The sequence below is a fragment of the Cottoperca gobio genome, chromosome 3, assembly GCF_900634415.1.
Source record: "Cottoperca gobio chromosome 3, fCotGob3.1, whole genome shotgun sequence".
NCBI lineage: Eukaryota > Metazoa > Chordata > Actinopteri > Perciformes > Bovichtidae > Cottoperca > Cottoperca gobio.
In genome coordinates, this window is record NC_041357.1 from 24,081,699 (window position 1) to 24,103,287 (window position 21,589).

The following is a 21,589-nucleotide window of genomic DNA, read 5'->3' on the forward strand; positions in this document are numbered from 1 at the left end:
TATCACAGATAGGCTACACACACATATATACATATACATATACATATACATATACATACACACTCTACTACTACCTGATGTCATGTGTGAGTGTGGAGCCAATAAATTTACACCCCTGCTGAAAACAGTTTTGGCTTCATTTATACGATGTGTGTGTGTGTGTGTGTGCGCGTGGAGCTTGTCGTAATAAAACTTGTGTATTTTTGTGTGTAGGTGTAATTCTCTGTGTCAGATGTATGTTGTGGATGTGTGAGTGTAACTTCTTGTTTGTGTGTAGGAGTAATTTATTCTCATGGCTTTCCTTTTATATTTATTGGCCATCTGTTGAGCAGCTAAATGAGATTCTGACACCGTCAAACTAGCGTACCTTAACAAATGGAAAAGTTATCACTCTCCAAACTTGTTCTGTTGGAGAAAGAACATCATATGCAGAAGTAAAACTAGCTTTTTTCCTAAATACATGACCTACAAGTAAGGAAGAAGCAGAGGAAAGAGGGAGAGAGGAAATTATAGGCTGAGGTTTTACACAACTGAAGGCTTTATAAAAGGGAGAAATAAGAAAAATATCAATACATTAAAGGAAAGTACAAAATACTATTGCAACATTAGCATGTTTTGGTGTCTTAGTGCATGTGTGTTTCCTGTCCGTGGTGTATGAAGTCATTACAATAATCCTTCTGTGTACGTGTTAGTATGTTCAGCCTTATCTCTCCAACATTTCACTGGTCTGCCATTGTAGCTGGCAGTAGCACGGGCGTTACCTAATTAGCTTATGCTTTGAGAAATCACACACACACACACACACACACATACACACACACACACACACACACACACACAGACACACAGCTTAGTGTAATGACTTTAAGTCCATCATGAATGCAGTAACAGACAGTATAATAGGAAGAGAGAATAAAAAAACATTTGTTTAATTGACTTATATTGGCTGCATGTGTGGGCCCATGGGGAGACGCGAAGAGGAGGAGAGGAAGAAGGGAAGAGGAAGAGGGAAAAAAAGCTATGAAATTAGGGAACTGGAGTTAAAGAGAGGGGAAAAGAAGGGAGGAGGAACACACAGAAAGAAGGATGAGGAAGAAACTGAAAGAGATGGAAACAATCAAGGGCAAAATGATGGGGGGGGTGTTAAGGAGACACGGAAATGTTGACATGGAGAGTTAAAATTAGGAGTTAGAAAAGCCGAGAGGATGGAGAGAAGATGGGGAAAAAGAAAACTGGGAAGGCTTACCACAGGCAAATCGAAAAGAGATTGGAGGAGGGGCCGCTGAAAATTAGAATATTTCGAATACAAATCTAGATGTTGTCGTTTAATTCTGCAAAGTGATTTTAGCAGCAATATGTTGCAGGAGATAGGCATGTATGCATTTGTGTTAGTATGTTCTAATGTTTGTTATGTTGTGTGTGTGTGTGTGTGTGTGTGTGTATATGTATGTGTGTGTGAGAGTAGGGGGTGGGGTTGTGTTAATGAACAGCTTTTGGCTCCAGCTGCGACAACCACTATCTCTCTCGTCTCCTTTATCCTCCCTCGCACTTTTTTCTGCTCTCTCCTCTGTCGCTCCAACATTTACAATAATTACTATTCTTTGGTGGTTCAGAGGGATGGAAACGGGGAGAGAGGCTGATAACATACCAGACTGTGAGTGTTTGTGTATTTTGTCTAATTTCCCGAATGTCCTCTGGAGGGATGTTCCTGAACATGAGATTCCTAATCTAGGTTAGCTCACAAATTTGGAGTAAAACGGTCTGCATATGTATTCCACCCTTGGATCATGAACCTTCTCCCGACTCTTAACAAGGGGTCTGAAATTGCTCAGCTTTGTGATTAAAAGGTTAAACATGGCTTTTGTAGCAACAGCAGGATTATTATAGATTAACTGCGACTGTATAGGAGACACCGGCGGTGACTTCTGCCTTGTTAGTCGTAAATTACATGGTCCATGTTGTCAATTGTATAGATATTTTAACATAATTATGGAGTGAACGTTTTCCCATTAACTGCTAACAAGGTGCCTAAATAAAATAAAATAAAGAAATCCTATTAAGTCACAGCATTTCATCTGCAGCGACCACCATGTTGAATCTACAGTGTATAATTCCACAATATGTGTGTTTTTGTGTTGTTGCTGCTTGCACAACCACCCGCCACATTAGCCATCGACTTTATCATTACTCAGCCCTGTGGGTTATCAGCTGCTGTCCCCCCCATGATCCTTTTATCAGTCCTCTCACACAGGACACATAAAGGCTGTTAAATTAGGGCTCAGCTGACCAGTGAATGAAGAAGCACATTACCTGTTCCACTGCAAATACTGATGTCACAGAAATACTGCTTTTAGAGGTTAATTATTTCCTTCACAGTTGACACTTTATGTATATGTGTGTGTATATACAGTATATGTGTCAGTCTGTCTGCAAACAGTGCTATCTTGATGTATGTATTTTATCATTTTACCTGACAAACATTAAGCAATTAATAATATTTCCCATGAATTCTGACCCTCATGACAGAAAATGAAAAAACCCATCAAAGACACTGTAAGAGTCCTCCATGCTGTTTAGTGTTGGTTACGATTGTTTATGCTTATGATGAACGCCTCAAAGATGCATTTGTTTTTAATATATGCTGAAATGCTTTATGTAGCCCCTTAAAATCTTACAGGGATTATTTATTATATTATTTATATTTCACTGCACCGTGTACAGTACACATATATTTTCAGTGTTGACACTTTGACAAATTTGACGTATTAAATATCCTTGACAAATGCAAGTCGCAGTTATGTGATAATTTATTGAGGGAAATTAGTTATTTTCTTTTCCCTCCACAGTAAGGTCAGCCTCAAATGTTAGCTTTGGCTGTCAGTTTCAGTGCCTCAATGAGCTAAAGTAAAGGTGTCCATGCACAGCTTTAAGTATGCACTCATCCACCCACACATCTCCCCTCCCTGTACTCCCGTCTGTCCCTGCGGGTCATTAACGAGTTACGTAAAGCTTCCACGAATGCTGCCTTGTGAAACAAAGTATCCGGCTGAAGAATACTTAACCATCAATCCTTTTATTTCCACCCTGAATATAAATGAGTTTTCTCTGGGTTCATTCCCTTGTTCTCCCTCTCATCGGTCTCTCATCGCTCTCTCTCTCTCTCTCTGTCTCCTCTTCTTAAACCACAGCCAAACACTAAACCCTCAGTTCTGTTCAGGGACAGTGAGACACACCTCACCAACTTTCAAGTTGTCTGTGTGCGTTTGAGACATTTGTGTCTTTGCCATCTTTTAAAGTGAAAATGTGCGTACAAAACCTGGAAACCTCAAAAGCTTATTTGCTGCACTTCATTATGAAGAGGATTGTTTTCAGAGTCAGGGACCAGTAATGTTCGTGTGTCTGCTTGTGTTTTACGTAAGTTGAATTATTGTCCCGCAGTGGCTGCAGAGATGGCAGCTCAGTTGCATTTTGTAGTTGTGGTTTCTGCTTAATGGGCATTCATGCTGTGCTTCCTCTTGTTAAACATCATCACCTCATAAGGAACGCAAATAAGACACACACACACACACACACACACACACACACACACACACACACACACACACACACACACACACACACACACTTACTTTGCTTCCTGTAGAAACCCCAAAACAAAGATAAGTTGTAGTAAAGTATAATTTCTGTCCAGATTTACTGCAAAGCTTCAGCTGACAACATAACATGGCAACACTTGAACACCTTTGGTTTAAGCCATATGCATGATAAACTGAATTACATACTAATTTGACATTTTGGGAAATAAGCTTATTAGCTTCCTTGCCGAGAGTTAGACGAGAAGATTGATACCACTCGTGTCTGTATGTGTGTATATACTGTATATATGAAGCTACAACGGCTAAAGACTGTTTTTTTGGCATTCTCGTCTCGGGGTAGAGACAGACTGGAAATGTGAGGAGAGGGGGCTATGACATGCATCAAAGGTCCCAAGGCTGGAATTGAACCCGGGACGTTGTGGTAATGTGGCATGAGCTGTAACCAATTGTCTACAAAAGCACTCTGAAGTCGATGCAGCCTTAAAGGGACAGCCCCAAAATCAAAAATACAGTGTGAATGAGTGTTGGAGATATCGGCCGTAGAGTGTTCAGTCTGCCTGAATGTGAAAAACTCAACAGCAATGTCTCTTTGCAGAAATCATACCCAAAATAATCCACAGACCTTGTTAAAGGTAGAAAACTATTTCTACTGTATCACCGCACAGAAGGAAGCATGCATCTACTCATGGAGTAGAGGATATATGAGCTGCGGCGCTCACACACTCGCACAATGCTCTCAAAGTGTTAAACTCTTCATTTAATGAAGTTTTATAGTTGCCATTCATTATATGCAAATGGTCGGAAAAAGTCAGCTTTTGATAATTCTGAAAAATGGAAACCTAGTTAAGTGGTGTGAAGAGAACAAGAGAGAGAAAGCACACACACACACTCGGGCAGCCTCAGTGTGGAATCTGCACGTTTGCTGTTTTCTGTAATGTCAAACAATTTGTCATCCTCACTGCTCACTATCCTCACTATCTGCCTCTTCTCCTCTCTGCTCCTCTCTGCTCCTCTCTGCTCATCTCCTCTCTGCTCCTCTCCTCTCTTCTCCTCTTCTCCTCTCTGCTCCTCTCTTCTCCTCTCTTCTCCTCTCTTCTCCTCTCTTCTCCTCTCCTCCTCTCCTCTTCTCTTCTCTTCTCTTCTCTTCTCGTCTCGTCTCGTCTCGTCTCGTCTCGTCTCGTCTCTTCTCCTCTCTTCTCCTATCCTCTCCTCTTCTCCTCTTCTTCCTCTCCTCTCCTCTCCTCTCCTCTCCTATCCTCTTCTCTTCTCTTCTCTTCTCTTCTCCTCTCCTCTCCTCTCCTCTCCTCTCCTCTCCTCTCCTCTCCTCTCCTCTTCTCCTCTCTTCTCCTCTCCTCTCCTCTCCTCTCCTCTCCTCTTCTCTTCTCTTCTCTTCTCCTCTCCTCTCCTCTCCTCTCTAAAAGCTGTAGATGATGCTGAGGTATTTTGTTAATATTCTGTATATACTGCTGTACTTGTGCTAGTAGATTTAGTACAACTCAGAGATATATTAATTTTTTTACTGTTCAAGAACTACTAGCACTCATGGGATCTGCAAAACTGAGCTGACGTTTTTGAATATAATTGGGTTGAATGTAATCATTTGATTCGTGAAATAATGAGTTGGATACACATTTAGCTTGAGCAGAATACTCATGTTATATTCAGAATAATATTATTGAAGATTGAGGTGTAAAGAAACATAGATTTAAAATGATTTAAAGAATTGTCTGGACAGGTTGTTTAATATACAAGTAATACATGTTGTAGTAGTATATGACTTTACCGTTGTGTGGGTGTGTGTGTGTGCCTCCACAGTAAGACAAAACTCACCATATGAAAGTCGAACACACACACACACACACACACACACACACACAACACACACACACACACACACACACACACACACACACACACACACACACACACACTTACATGTACACTCCTCAACTTGGCTCATCTCCCGTTGGCTGGTGGCCAGTGTTACCATGGAGATATATAGTGACTGTTTTACATCAGGCTTTAATTCAGGTTGTGCTTAAAATTTATACACATAAATTCTTCTCTTGAATGAATAATTCATAAATTAACTAGAGTAGATATGCTGAAGATTGTCAAACATAACACGAGTGAATTAAAGGGCTAAAACCTGAAGTGTATCCCCATATTTCAGTTGAAAAATGATCTCAGTTTGAAATGTAGATGGTCCGTGACCTGACAAATCTCAAGTTTTATTTTTGCACTGTGTGAAAAGCCGACCACCAATGAATAAAGTGCTCAAACATTGTGAACAACGTAACGCAGCATCAGCATCAAAACTGTAAGAAAGAAAGAAAGCAGGCTGAGAGCACAGTGACCGATGTAATGATTGTGACTAATTGATGCCTAAATTGGAGGCTCTGAATTTGGTCATTTGGGGACACCTCTATACCAAACATCTTTGAATCAGCAAGTTTTCATTCAGAGAACTTCTTCAGGGCAAGAAGAGGAAGCAAGAGAAAGTAGCTCTAATAAAGATTCAAGCAGCATAACTTGATTAGCCTTAATGCAGAATACTTGTGTCAGTTGTGTGGCTAAACATCAAGGGAATTGTAGTCCTTGGTATAATGGACTACAAGTTAAAGACACTGCCTATAGAGACAGTCAATCACATGCACATTAATTATACAAGATATACAATATATACTACAACAAGATAGATACACAAACAAAGAGAGGTGGGTCCTTTAAATGTCGGGTCAGGGATGGATCTGTGGACAATAGTAATACAAGACACTGAGTAATGTGTCTCTTTTTCCCTAAGTTTCATAGTTTATAGCTTCTGCTGTGTTTCTTTCTCTATGTTGAGTGGCACCTCTATAGTAAAATACAGCTGCTATCAGTACTTATCAACACTTCAGGTCATCCTTAACTGTCCTAACTTGCCACCACAACCCTGTAACGATGCATGTTGGAATTGATACTTGGGCACCAAAGCTTACACATAAAAAGGTGTCAATCAGCCCTCTCTTTCCGAACGAGTGGTCCTGTGTGTGAGTGTGTGTGTGTGTGTGTGTGTGTGTGTGTTGGTGTGAGAGTTGGTGTGAGATAGTGTTTTTGTATTGATTGAATCTGGCAGCTTTGGTCTTGTCAGCAGGTTTTCTGACCCAAAGCGAACAGGATACAAAGGAGAAGAGACAGAGGACAGAGAGGAGGTTAGGGTTTGAACAGTTTCAAGGCACACATGATGACCATGATGAGTAAATATAATAAATTACTCAAATTAACTCCTGTTTGGTTTCTCCTCTAAAGTGAGTCTACTTCAGAGATTGTTGTCTTCTGTTCTGCTTTCATTAATTTTATGTTCCAGCTCACTTGTAACGTTCTCTGTATTTCACCTCTTAGTTAAGGAGACCAAAGGGGGATTCAGGATTTAATGAGCCCTTCCCTGGAAACACCCCCAGGTGGAGTTGGAGAGAGAGTAAAATAGTGGGAGGGGAAGATGACAGAAGGAGGAAGGACAAACACACAAACACTCATGTCCCAGCGGGCCAGTATATCTAACATAGTGTAATTACAATGGGGAGCGCCTTTAATTGACTCCTACTGGGAACTGTGTGTGTGTGTGTGTGTGTGTGTGTGTGTGTGTGTGTGTGTGTGTGTGTGTGTGTGTGTGTGTGTGTGTGTGTGTGTGTGTGTGTGTGTGTGTGTGTGTGTGTGTGTGTGTGTGTGTGTGTGTGTGTGTGTGTGTGTGTGTGTGTGTGTTCAGGTTTATTGGCAGGAGAATATATTTTGTAAAGTAATTCACATAAGTTCTCCTCTTCCTGAAGGTGTTTCATTTTGGCTCTTTTTTCAGACAGGTGTTTTAATGAGTCGTACAGCCTGGTTCAGTATTTGGTTGTTTTCACACTGCGTTCATTTGAGTCAGTCCAACCTGACTTTGATTGTCTCCCCAAGCATGCAATGACAATTTATATCCAACCCTTAAGCCTGCTCTTCTGCTTTTATACTTTGTAAGTGTTATTCCAGTCTGTACTGCGTGTGCTTAAAGCTTTCTTCATCAAAGGTAAAACACACGGTTTAACACATGCATGCAAATGGACAACAATTTATGGGCAGACTGACGGGAGAGTGACCATCTGTATCGGCCACATAGATGTAAAAAACAAATCCAGCTAACCCCTCCAGTGTAAAATTAAATGGCAAATAATGACAGCCCTTCATAATGTTATGACACCATTTGTTATTGTGTGTGTGTGTGTGTGTGTGTGTGTGTGTGTGTGTGTGTGTGTAATGATCATGTAACGATGTCCACTGATTCACAAGTCCTCACTTTGTGATTAAAGAAGGTGGTACGTTGATGAATGGTAAGCCCTACAGGCAAGGTGCGTGTATTTGTGTGTGCACGTGCTTCCATGTATCGAATCGCTTGTTGTGAATATTCAGGTGCATTCATCAGTCGTTTAAATGTCATTAGCTTCAGGGTACAAGTAATCCAATTTAAACACATGGCAAAGATGTCCCATAATGACACTCATACTGATATTGACTGACTGGTCTGAGGGAGAGGGACATGACAGATGGAGACAAAGGTGTGTTATATACCGCTTTTCATACAGTGTGCTCCATTTGTACAACACACACACACACACACACACACACACACACACACACACACACACACACACACACACACACACACACACACACACACACACACACACACAGTGCAGTATTGTCCTTGTAAGTCAAGGACATCTTCTAGTTTCACAGGTGAGGGAACACAGACTATTTCTGCCAGGGATGAGGAAGAAGAGGACAAGGGAAAGAAGAAGAGGGGGATGAGGGTGGTAGATGAAAAGAGGGAGTAGTAGGAAGAGGAGAAAATATCATATTATACAAATAATACATTCCCCAATGGGCCAATCACTGACAAATATGCCAAATTGCTGTTGAGCTGAAATGAGCGTCCTACTTTCAGCTGTAACAGATGGAAAAACAAGCAGAGTAACCCCTACTCGGGCCAATCAAGGCCATTTTGAACATGCTAGGGTGCAGTGGTGAGATGCATCAATCCCCCAAATTTAGTCAAATCAGTGTCAAAGTTTTAGGGTCGTCTTTGCCTGCCTTATTCCTGATTGAAATGTCTGTAACTCTGGACTTCATTAAAACCTGCGCTATAAAATTCTCTAACCGTCAGTATGAAAAAGCACTCCCCCTCTGTGTCAGTGGGTGGTTATATCCCCCCCCCCATATAGCTGACATTTCAGATATTAGAGGTTTTTGATCTGTGATTCCATATTACAATCTCTGCTTACCACACCCTTTTTCTCTGCCTCCACCCCTCCACCCCTTACCTCTTCTTAACTCCCTCATCCTTTCATCATCCGATGATTATACCATCAGATGGTACTTACTGTAGGCCTTCACCTTTCTGAAGGAATGGGCAATGAGCTGATGAAGAGCGGAGGAAAAGGGGGCTGGGGAGAGGAGAGTGAATAACAAGAGAGAGGGGGAATGAAGAAGATGAGAGAAAATGTAAGATGAATGGATTTAGGAAGGAGGAATGGGAGATAAGGGACACCGAGCGGGAACAAAAAAGTATTTTTAAAAGTATTTTATATATGTGCTACATGAAGAAGAATGCAGCAGGTACAGATCTGTAACCCTGTTAATGTAAGATGATTTGAATGGGGATGGTTATTTCTTTACCCACTTGGTATTCACTACCATAAATATGAATTCCCTCTTCTCGTCCTCTCCCTCACTCCATATTTCTCAAACCTCAAAACCACCACAGAAAGTGTCCACATGGTCTGTATTTAAATTTCAGCCCCGGTAGTAAACTGAACATGTTCTGTGTTTGAATATGGACGTTGTTGCATTGGGATTTAAATTATAAATATTAGGTGTGTGTGTGTGTGTCTGTTTGTCTCTGTGTGTGTCTAAACCTCTCATTATCTATCAAGCTATCCTCCTCCATACATATCTCTTCATTTCCATTACTCTATTTTTCTCTTTCCTCGTCTCCTTTTCCGTAGAGGTCACCATCTATATCCTATTCCTTTAGGGGATCTATGAATCAATAACTCGGAAAGATATTTACGCATACACACTTCAAAGTGAAGCAAAGAGGCCAGTTCTATGTTGGGGATATGCTACAAAAGGACTTTTTCTCATCAGTTTTCATTCCGAATGTCTTTTTTCCACAACTCTCCGTCTTTAACTAATCAATGTCTTTTCTCTCTCTGTATCTGCTGTCATTGTCCAACACTGTTGAATGAATTACTAATCAACCAGACGCACACACCTCTCACTCCGTTTCCCTCTCGAGTCCCTCTATCCTCTCTTTCTGTGTGTCGGTCTCGTTAATGAACCCATGTGACACCATGGAGACATTGCAGCTTGATCGTGCCATAGAAATAGTTTGTATGTTTGATACTTCAAATAATAACATTTTTCAGTTCTGTAGCTCTTAGAGAGAAACATCATTGACGAGGTGTGTGTGTGTGTCTGAGTGTGTTTGTACAGAGCAAAACATGTCGTTGGGTCTACTACAACACACACACACACACACACACACACACACACACACACACACACACACACACACACACACACACACACACACACACACACACACACACACACACACACACTAATTGGCAAGGTGCAAGTGTAGTGTGTGTTTGTCATTCTAAAAGTAATGTTATCATTTACCAGCAGACACTTTTATAAAACATGGAATACCCACCCAAGTGGGACGAGGTGGGTTTTTAAAACCATTTCTTTAAAACACACTGGCCTTCAAACTGGAAAAAACAAACTGAACGGAAATTGGACCAAATTAATTAGTATCCTTTATCCTAACATAAGGAGTTCAAGTACCTCAGGGTCTTGTTCGCGAGTGAGGGGACGATGGAGCCCGGAGAAGGGAAGATTGGGGTTCCTTATTGGAGCTGCTGCCCCCGCGACCCGATCCCGGATAAGTGGTAGACGATGGATGGATGGATGGATGGATGGATATCCTAACATTTGTATTCTTTATTCATCCATATCTTTACACATACGAGCAAAATATTGTTTCAAAATGCAAATTGTACATAGGAGATGGTGTCCTTGTTAAATTTAGCAACCAAGCATTGGCTAAAGATATCCGGCATAACTTAATAATATAATATAACAATTCTGCTGCTCTTTCATGACCCGTCTCTGCAATCTTCCTCCCTCTTTTTCTTTCTTTGATTATTATGTTTTCCCCTTTCCTGCTCCTTTCTTTCTTGTTCCTCTTCTGTTTGTCTGCATTGAATCTATTTTCTCTCTCTCTCTCTCTCTCTTTCTCTCTTTCTCTCTCACTCAGTCTCTCTCTCTCTCTCTCTCTCTCTCTCTCTCTCGCTGTCTCCCTCTCTCTCTCTCTCTCTCTCTCTCTCTCTCGCTGTCTCCCTCTCTCTCTCTGTCTCTCTCTCTCTCTCTCACTCAGTCTCTCTCTGTCTCTCTCTCTCTCTCTCTCTCTCTCTCTCTCTCGCTGTCTCTCTCTGTCTGTCTCTCTCTCTCTCTCTCTCTCTCTCTCTCTGTCTCTCTCTCTCTCTCTCTCTCTCTCTCTCTCTCTCTCTCTCTCTCTCTCTCTCTCTCTCTCTCTCTCTCTCTCTCTGTCTACCCAAACTCTCTTCTCTGCCCCTGAGGCTCATGGTCCCTGAGACAAAAATATCATCCATAGAGTTTCACTAATTAACTTCTGTGTGTGTGTGTTGTGTTGTGCTGAGATGACTCTCTCCCAGGGTAACAATCAGTAAGAGGTTAGTTCTATTTATTGTATTTGTTCTGCGGAGTTTAATAAATAAGTGGGAATGAATAATTGAATAATATGAATTATAAATGTACTTCTATAGACAACACACACAGTGAATGAATAATGAACTGTTGCTTCGCTCCTTAGTTACACAATCATCAAGGCCCTATTTCTGTTGAAAATGGAAAACAAACAGGCCTGTTGTTCATCTGGGAAGTAAAAAAGAAAAGTATTTCACTGACTCTGGACAATATAAGGATACATTGAGGACAATTTAATAAGTCTGTAACTGTTTTTATATGTAAAACATGAACTAATAAAAAGTTCTAAAATATCTTTGGGTTTTGAAATGTTGGTTGTACAAATTAAGATATTTGAAGACGTTACCTCTTTGACTCACTGCTTTCTAGACCAAGTGATACATCGAGAAAATAATCGATAAACTTATCATAACATTAATAATAATATTCCCATAGGTGCATCCTTCTTCCGTTGGTTGTCTCACTCCTCTGACCTTGTACTTGTAGTTATATAACCCACATTCACAATCATTTTCTCTGCACTAGTTTAACAGCAGAGTTTCTGTGACTCTGTTTTGGAGGAATTTGTCAAAGTGCTGTCAGTGAATACCGTTATATCAGCGTCTCCTCAGTCTGTTGTCTGTCTATTTCTTTTGTCTGGCTTCTGTGTGTGTGTGTGTGTGTGTGTGCACATGTGTGTGTGCACTGTAAGAGATGGATGAGGGTAATTTTCATTGGCCCAGGCACTACTTTATCACTATAGTGTACACATACACACACACATACACACATTACCCAAGGAGCTACTTTATCACTATAAGAAACAAGCACAGGGTTTTAAATCAAAAGCAGATTGCATTACACCTCTATCCATGTTAAACACACACACACACACACACACACACACACACACACACACACACACACACACACACACACACACACACACACACACACACACACACACACATGCAGAAATACGTTTTCTGGAATCGATATGCACACATAGATGCTCGCACTCTCTGAGGTGCCTGGACTCTTATAGATGGCTGCCTACACAAGGGTACAAGGTCACAGTGAAGAAAACTGTATAGCCAAATCCCCACTAACATCTGATTGTTGTCTTCAGTGGGAAATATTACAATCAGCGTTCATTCCTGGGAAAAATGCCTCTGCAGTCGTCACGGTATTTTGGCAGTGATGGAAACATGACTCCCGGGTGGACGCGCCAATTTTCATCCCTTTTCCGGCGCTATGCTACGACGCGTGTTGAAGTGAATATATGACTGCTAAAATCAACAGGAATTTGGACAGTTATTATAATTTATTAACGTGCAAAATATACAATTAATATGCTCTCCTCAAAGCCACCAGACTCCAGTCTTCGCTGTTCATCGTAAAATACACTTCATTCAAAATGAACAGAAACTAAATAAAACTCTTTGTTAGTCTTTCCACTGTTCCAACAATCGCCAGCTCTGGTTTGAGAGTTTGAAAGAGAGACTGAAGAAGTAACAGATATAAAAAAACAAAACAAGTATCCACTGTCACATTTGAACTGTTTACTAACCCTGCTTCCGGTTACATCAGAAATCGATCCCCTTTTTTCAGCAGGTTTTCCAGTTGTTAAAAAAAACCCCATGAATGTACGAGCTGAAAGAAAGGTGTGATGTGGACACACAGGTGCACATGTTCCAACAGACATCCAGAGGGATGTTTAAATGAATATATTTGTTTTGAAATTATACTTAACAAAATGATATAGCTAAAACGACTATTCTACCAAAGTGGTGTATTCATGGTTAAATTATATTTTTGAGATTTTGTCCTTTCGAGCCTTTACATATTCACACCGTTCACTATTATGCTAATTCTCTGATTGCATGTCTCTGCTAATGACACCACTTACATTAGGAGTCTCTGTTCTGTGAAGGACACACGGATCGGTGTGTGTGTGAGTGTAAAGAGAGCATGTAAGTATGTACAAACACAATGAGCTGTAGATGGCAGGGTGGCATTACCTGTGTTGGTATTTCTTACATAAAAGTTGTTTGTTATTGATTTATTTAAAAGTCACAGAATACACAGAAATCAGAATAAAGGTCGAGCTTATTACATTTCAAGAATCATCCAACTTCTAGTGGTAATTTACTCCCTCACTAACCAATCAAACTATCCTTTAAACGGAATATAACCTTTTACAACCTTTTACAGGAACAGTTTATCGTGCACAGCCTTCAGCACCGTGCAACGCTCAAACATTTAGCTCCGCACCATATGAAGCTAAACTCTTTCAGTGCTTCCACTCTAATCTGTTGTTGGTATGATGTATCAGATTGGCTAGTTACCTCTTTGCTTTGGCTTCTGTGGTAAAGATCTGTGATTTATGGCAGGTTTTCATGTAATCCCACAAAACTGGCAGACAGAACATAGCTTAGTGTTCATGGATGTCTCTCCCTCTGATTCACTGCAGAATGTGCAGGTGTGTGTCCTCTTCCCTTTATGCTTGGCACAGAAGATATTTCTGTGTTGACGGCATGTTTATTCAGCATCAGTGTAGTCTGAACAAGAATGGTGCGAGGTTAAACATAATATCAGATAAAACACATTGATTGTAAAGACTTACTTTATCAAATGAATGCTTAGCACACAGGTACGACTCTTCTTACATATTTATTTACAGCGTCTGCAGAGAATAAGTTAAACTAAGGAGACGGGTAGAAGGCGGAAACTGCACTCAGAAAACTGCAAATCTCGCTCTCTCTCTCTCTCTCTTTCTCTTTCTCTCTCTTTCTCTCGCTCTCTCTTTCTCTCTCTCTTTCTCTCTCGCTCTCTCTCGCTCTCTTTCTCTCTCGCTCTCTCTCTCTCTCTCTCGCTCTCTTTCTCTCTCTCTCTCACTCGCTTTCTCTCTCGCTTTCTTTCTCTTTCTCTCTCTCTTTCTCTCTTGCTCTCTCTCGCTCTCTTTCTCTCTCGCTCTCTCTCTCTCTCTCTCGCTCTCTTTCTCTCTCTCTCTCTCTCGCTTTCTCTCTCGCTTTCTTTCTCTTTCTCTCTCTCTTTCTCTCTTGCTCTCTCTCGCTCTCTTTCTCTCTCGCTCTCTCGCTCTCTCTCTCTCTCTCGCTCGCTTTCTCTCTCGCTCTCTTTCTCTCTCTTTCTCTTTCTCTTTCTCTCTCTCTGGTGTCATTATTAGGATGAGTATTGCTTAACCAGTATTGCCATAAAAACCCCCATTACACCACGGTCCGCTGAAAACATGCAGGAACACACATGTAGAGTATAAATACACAAGCCTTTGTGGGTCTGATCGTAATGTGTTAGTATTTAGACATTCCTGTACACATAAACACACACAGGCACACACACAGAGCTATACACACAGATAATTGGAAGAAGCATTTGACCTGTAACCTGACAGTTATCCTGGAGTGGGAGATAATTGTAGTTTTACAACCTCAGGGATTATGCGTGTGTGTGTGTGTGTGTGTGTGTGTGTGTGTGTGTATGTGTGTGTGTGTGGACCATGCTAATGGACATAAGTCTTATTCTGTCTATAGGAAATGTTCATGTGCTATATTCATGTAGCCATATGCAGAATGTCTTCTTTCCAATCAGCAGTCAGTCTGCACATCAAGACTTTAAAAAATCAATAATTAAAGCATCAATTAAAGATGAATAACATGAGCACTTGACAACACAACAATGCAAAGTACAGCTTTAAAAATGAGTTTATTGTGCTCACCCTGTGTTTTACATTCTCATTCAAAGCCTTAGATCATCCTGCATAAACTCCACTTTGCATTGGAATGGTATTAATGTTTCTTGTCTGTGGTATTACAGATACATTTTCTTTTAATTATAACTCATTAATATATCAATCTGTGTGGTAAAGTATCATAAAACACAAATAAGGTCTGCTCTGAACAAAACATTAAAGTGATGGATGTTGTTATTCTCACACATTAAAAACAAGCATGAGTGAGCCCTGTGGTGTTTGACTGCAGTGGCTGATACAAACAAACGGCGGGCTTCGACAAACAGCCTGAAGCAGAAAGCCAGCGATGATGTGCAGAAAGTAAAAGAGTTTGGCTTAAATAATGTAAAGTTGTTCCAAGCCATGGACAATCGTGTCTCTGCACCATGCCATGATAAAATGCCAGAAGTTAATTGGGATGAGATCAGCAGTTACTGAAGCGACTCTGAATATGATAAGCGGTACTGAAAATGTATGGGGGGGTCATCAGTTACTTGGCAACCACTAGAGTGCCCACATGTTTGGTCCCTAAAAACGTGTCCAAACTCACTATTTGTATGCCTCGGGGCGCCGATTGCTCTGTAAAACATACGGCCGAGGGCCTGATCCCAGTACTCTGCTGACATCTCTCTCTCCACTGTCAGAGTCTCCTGGGGGCACACCTGTCAATCAAACCTCCTGCAGTAACAGCGCTGATGGCTCTTTATGGAGCGGCTTCAGTGAAGAGAAATTAAATGTGGGACAAGATGGGACATAAATAAACCATAAATCAATTTTAGATTTCAAAGATTTATTGCAAAACATATTTTGTGGTCTTTTCACAAAACCAACATAAATGCAGTGATTTCTTATTAAACGAAGATGCTGATTGTTAGCATCTTCCAAGCAGCCGAAGATAGACAGGAAAGAGGGGACGACATGCATTCCCTCAACTTAGCAGCGTATAGAAATATATTTAAAAAAGGAAATGTGTATAAATATGTATAAAAACATAAATAGTGTCATGGTACATAAAATTCTAGAAAATAAAATACATTGATGTAACATTGACAGTTATTGCATTAGCAGCAGCAGTTTTTGAAGGAGAAAGGGGGCGGGGGGGGGGGGGGGGGGGGGGGATATGGGTTCAGCAGCCCGTCCACGGCTCTGGGAAGAAGCTGTTTCTCAGCCCGTTGGTCCGTGTGCTTAAGGTTCTGAGCCTGCCTGAGGGGAGGGTGGTAAACAGGGGGTGTCCGGGGTGTGAGGGGTCTCTCATGAAGTTAGAGTGATGTTACTTCAGCGGTAGAAGATGATCAGCAGATTTTTGGAAGATCCTGCTGGGTCTTCTTAACCAGGCAGGGGGTGTTCAGGCTCGAGGCCAGGTCCTCACACAAGTGGACTCCCAGGAACTCGAAACCAGCCACTCATTCCACACTCCTCCCCATTTCTGGCTGCGGTCTCTGTCACTCTGCTGAAGCAGTCGTGGTCCAACCCTTTAACATTTTCACAACAAGTGATCTCTGCAGTCAAATTGGTTAATCTCACATAACCATTGTTCAAGTTGAAAATGAAGCTTTTTATTATGTAATTTGACGTAAAGGTGTCATGTAGCTCTTCCTGTGTGTGCGCTTTATCATCTGATCATGTGGCAGACAAACTTTAACTCTCTTGTCTCACCTACACACACCTACACACACTTGAGATAAACTGTAGGTTATATGTTCCAAATACCTGTAATGTAGCTGCACTTCAACTCCTGTATACACACAGAAACGTGTATTTTAAGATTTTTAAACACTCGTCACACACACACACACACACGCACGCACGCACGCACGCACGCACGCACGCACGCACGCACGCACGCACGCACGCACGCACGCACGCACGCACGCACGCACGCACGCACGCACGCACACACACACACGCGCACACACACACACACACACACAGTGTTGTGGTTTGTTATAGGACGTATGGGTCAATTGTCACGATTGACAAAAAGTTAATTTAAAATACAGGTGCTTCAAACCAAAAGGATAGGATGTACAAAAGTGAATTATATAGAACTAGTGTTTGTATTTCATAAATCAACCACAATCCAATCCAGCAGAACTTTCAAATGCTGGGACTGATGGGTGACATTGATATATGTATCTTGTGATGGCCTTTGTGTTCACTCAGGGTGTAGGATGAAAAGGATGTTTTAGTTGTGAGACCAAAGTTATGGGTGCCGCAAATGCACAGAGAAAAAAACCTATTCAGTGCTGCTGCCTTCAGAGTGGAAGGAGGAATAGCTTTTCCCCTGAGTAACGCTCTTTGATTCAGACTACAGCAGAGCAGTCAAGCAGTAAAAAACGATTTCCTCTAAAGAATACTGGTCTGAAAACAATAACCTTCTCTTTTTATCTTTACCCAACCCTATTCTTTGATTTAACCTGCTACCAGACTGTGTGCTCGGCTAAACTTTGCTCTTTTCTTGCTTGCTTTTCTTTTCTTTGTTCTTGTTGCTATACAGAATATTAGTAAGCAAGAGATGGAGTGGAAAGAATCAGAAACTAGATACACCTCTCCGTTCACGTCTGCACATGTAAGCAACATTAATACTGGATGTGCTGCAGCTGTAGGCCATACTAACATTTACTGTATAAACACCACTATCCCTGCATGTGTTTGAGATTGCATGTGAAGCCTGCATCTTGTGCTGAAAATCACTGTTGGGTGTAACCTTTACAGCTCACTGATCAAAGAACTGCTTCACTTTTTATTCAAAATTCGACCTTTCCTGGACCAGGCAGCTTACTGTAGAAACGTGTTTACAGATGTGGTTTTAACACACACACACACACACACACACACACACACACACACACACACACACACACACACACACACACACACACACACACACACACACACACACACATCACTAGCTGATATGTCTTGCAGTAGTAAACCGTGTAGCACAGCAAAAAATGTGTGTGTGTGTGTGTGTGTGTGTGTGTGAGCGGTATACAGCATGTTCCATAAATCTGCCTCAATGTATGCATGCTTGTGGTCTGGATGTACAGTGTGTGTGGGAGGAGTATACTTTGTGTGTGTGTGTGTGTTTTGGGTGCAGCAGTTTAGGAGCTCATCAGATGGAAATGTGCCAACTTGACAAAAACACATGTCGACTACTTTTCTTATTTCTCTGAGATGATTGGGTATCAGCATGGAAATGAGTCATTAGAGAGCAAGAAGCAATCTCATGTTCGATTACACACACCCTAGGACTAATGGTTTGTGTGTGTGTGTGTGTGTGTGTGTGTGTGTGTGTGTGTGTGAGCATGAGAAAGTTGAGTTCTGTGTGCATGTTTGTGATTGTGTATACACAAACACATTTATGCAGAACTGTTTGTGTTTGTGTTCAGTTTTTTCGTTACACACAGGTGTGCGTATTTATTTAAAACCAAACCATGCTCTTTTACTAAACAGAATCAAGAAGTGTTGTTGCAGTTTTGTTTCGTTTCAATTCACAACGTTAACCCCACGTTTAAAACTGCGAACATAGTCTGGGAGAAAATACGGTTTTGTCGACACATAATTGAGAACGCAGTTTAGTTGTGTGGGAATGTCTTATTTTAGGAGACGGGGTTGCTCTGACCACACCAATGAACCACACTACTGATCTGAATGTGTTGTTGGTCATTTGCACCGATTCATGTAAACTCAAAGAACTGAAAACATATAAAAAGATTGAAGATTCAATAATTTGTACTACAAGCACAGACACAGATTTTTGTGTTCTCGTCACTGATTGGCTGCCCTAACATATTTCAGTCTAAAACCTCTTGGCTTTCAGGCTACACTTTTCAAAGCAGTTTGCTTGTAGCTGATTTTCCTTCTGCAGAATCCTTTTCCCTTCAATATTCTGCTCAATGTTTTCCCAGGGTGCACTTCTCTAATTCACCACGCCGGCTCTAGTTCACGCTCAGCAACTTCACTAACAAGTTTACTAACAAGTTTTTAAACACATTTCTGCTCCACTCTCCTCCTCCCTCCTTCCCTCCCTCTCCTGTATCAAGTCTTTTCTCCCTCGCTCCTCTTTCTTTTGTCCCACCTCTCTTCATCCCTTCATCCCTTCATCCCTTATACCCTACTGCTGCTTTCTAGCTCTCTTCTTCCACCTGTTTTTCCATCATATCTCTTCCTTACCTCTCTTCCACTTCCTTTCCCTTTGCTTCCCCTGATCCTGTCTTTCCCTCACCCTCCTATCCCCTCCTGTTTTTTTTACGCTTGTTTAAACAGAGAAGGACACTTTGGGTGTGTGTGTGTGTGTGTGTGTGCGTGTGTGTGTGTGTGCTTATTTAAAAAAGTTAGGCGAACAATGGACAAAAATCGCAAGGAGAATAAAATACATTTAAATGACAAAAGGGACCCTTGTGTTGTCTTTTTTGATCAAATAGACCTTAAAACGCTTCAATATTGCAAGGATTCCCTCTCCACTCTGCTCTCATAGTTCATAGATTGGCAGTTTATGGGTTTTGGAAGGTAATTTTCGTTTGACATTTAGTTGATTTACAGGTCATTTAATTTTAGGAGCAATAACTTGACGCGTATATCCAAGTATTGGGGTTAGACAGAAATGTAAAAAGTATTTTTGGGGCATTATGTGTCTTTACTAGTAAGTTAACAGGAGAGAGAGATGGGCAATGATATGCAGCAAAGGTCCCGGCCTTTCAAGGACTTTGAGGCTCATTGTCAGCGTCCTTAACCCCTACGTCACCAGGGCGCCCAAAGACATCTGGTTTGATAAACAACCAAGTGTAATGACGGCAATTAGGCAAAGACAAAATCTGGCAATTAAATATTAAAGCTGCCAATGCTGTGGAATGAATGCATGTAGCTACAGGCGTAGGGCAGAGCTCTATTATGATAATAAGGTGAATTGTAAGTCCTTCACATAGTACTGTGGCTCAAGCGCAGACCTCTGGCTATAAAATAATGTTGTGTGTTTTTACTGTAGCTATTCGACAGGAGCGTTCTGCCTGCAGTGTCCAAACACATCCAACAGCACACACATGGTGCACTCTGTGGCAGCAGGTGCACACAGGACAGTTTAGCTGCCTGCTGACAGGTCACCTGATCAGGACACAACCTCTGTCACATGGAGAGTCTGCACTGCATTGAGGTAGCCCTTTTGTTAAGCCTCCATTCAGCTAATAGAGAAGCTGGAGAACGTAACGACAAACTGTCGTGTGTGTCCAGCAGCGGACGGCTGAGAGACGCATCCAGCAGCAGCACCAGCAGGTCATGGCTCCCTGTTTGCCACATTTCTGGAAGTTTAGATTCACATTACAGATGGACTTAATCTTTATGGAGTGTGAGTGTGTACACCTTAGTTACAGAAAGCGTTTTTAAGAAGGTGCTTTAATGCACATATAAGTGCTACATCTACTGTGTTATCATCTATCTTTATACTACTTATTATTGTTATTTATTACTGGCTGCTACTTCATTTAATCGTATTATGCTGCTACCTATCCTTACTATAGTACTCCATTTTATTATATATTATACATGTGTTTACCTCTTTTATTTAATGTTAGCCTGCTTATTTGTTTTTGTCTTTCATCTGCACGGTTCCTTTGCTGTTGTGACGCTGTAAATGTCCCCGCTGTCGGACGAATAAAGGAATTCTGATCCTGATTCTGAGATATTTTTTACAGTATCCTCTTCATACAAAGGATGAGGATGGAGATTTAGACTTCCAGCTCTAACAGACTGAATAACTCCTTTATTTCTCACAATGACCCAGCTGATCATTAGTTTTCCATTGAACTATTGGGGGCTGGTCATGATGGTTTTAGCGATGGCATCCTCTGTTCCTGTTGTCACTTGATGTATTCATGTATTTTATTATTATTATTATCATTGTTGCACCTGAATGAGTGAGTTCGAGCGCCTGTCTGTGTGTTCTATGGCTGCAAGATAATTTCCCCCCCCGAGGACCATAAAGTTGAAGTTAATGTTTGTCATTTCAGGCCATCAGCAGCGTAGAAATAATGTGATGCCGTCGCTATTTTGTTGAGGAGAAGATGGTGTATTTTTTAAATGAAGTCTGTAGCTACATGAATTGACTCGTGTAGAAGAATGTCTTTGTAGTCGTCCTTATTTTGCTTCCCCTCACAATCTGTTATACACATAGATTGTGAGGGAACTAAAGAATTATTAAGTAAATAAAGTACAAACACAGAGATCTTTGGGAAAATTAGTCAAAATGATCTATTTACAGATCTGGTAAATATGGAGCAACACTAGCATTCAGTTGGAGTCCAATATTTATATAGTTGCTTAAAGATGAAATGGGATCATGTGCACGTTTAGGAAAATATGGCCCAATTAGAGTGACAGTAACATAAACAAAAATGGTAGAGAGACAGAGAACGATATAAATAATGATTAAAGCTAAAAAAGTGTGTTTTGGTGTTTAAAC

The 21,589-nt window shown here is 41.1% G+C and overlaps 1 protein-coding gene across 2 annotated transcripts in view; it reads left to right on the forward strand.

The window, feature by feature from the left end:
* Positions 1 to 20,254, forward strand: part of smyd3 (SET and MYND domain containing 3) — a 47,998-nt gene extending 27,744 nt beyond the window's left edge. The window contains exon 6 of one of the 2 annotated variants that reach the window (XM_029428749.1): positions 20,120 to 20,254. In XM_029428749.1, coding sequence (XP_029284609.1) covers positions 20,120 to 20,227 — 108 coding nt within the window. In that variant the 3' untranslated portion in view covers positions 20,228 to 20,254. Of the gene's footprint in view, positions 1 to 6,732; positions 6,757 to 20,119 lie in introns of those variants that run through there. The other variant, XM_029428750.1, reaches the window with a different exon arrangement.
* The last annotated feature ends 1,335 nt before the right edge of the window (positions 20,255 to 21,589 follow it).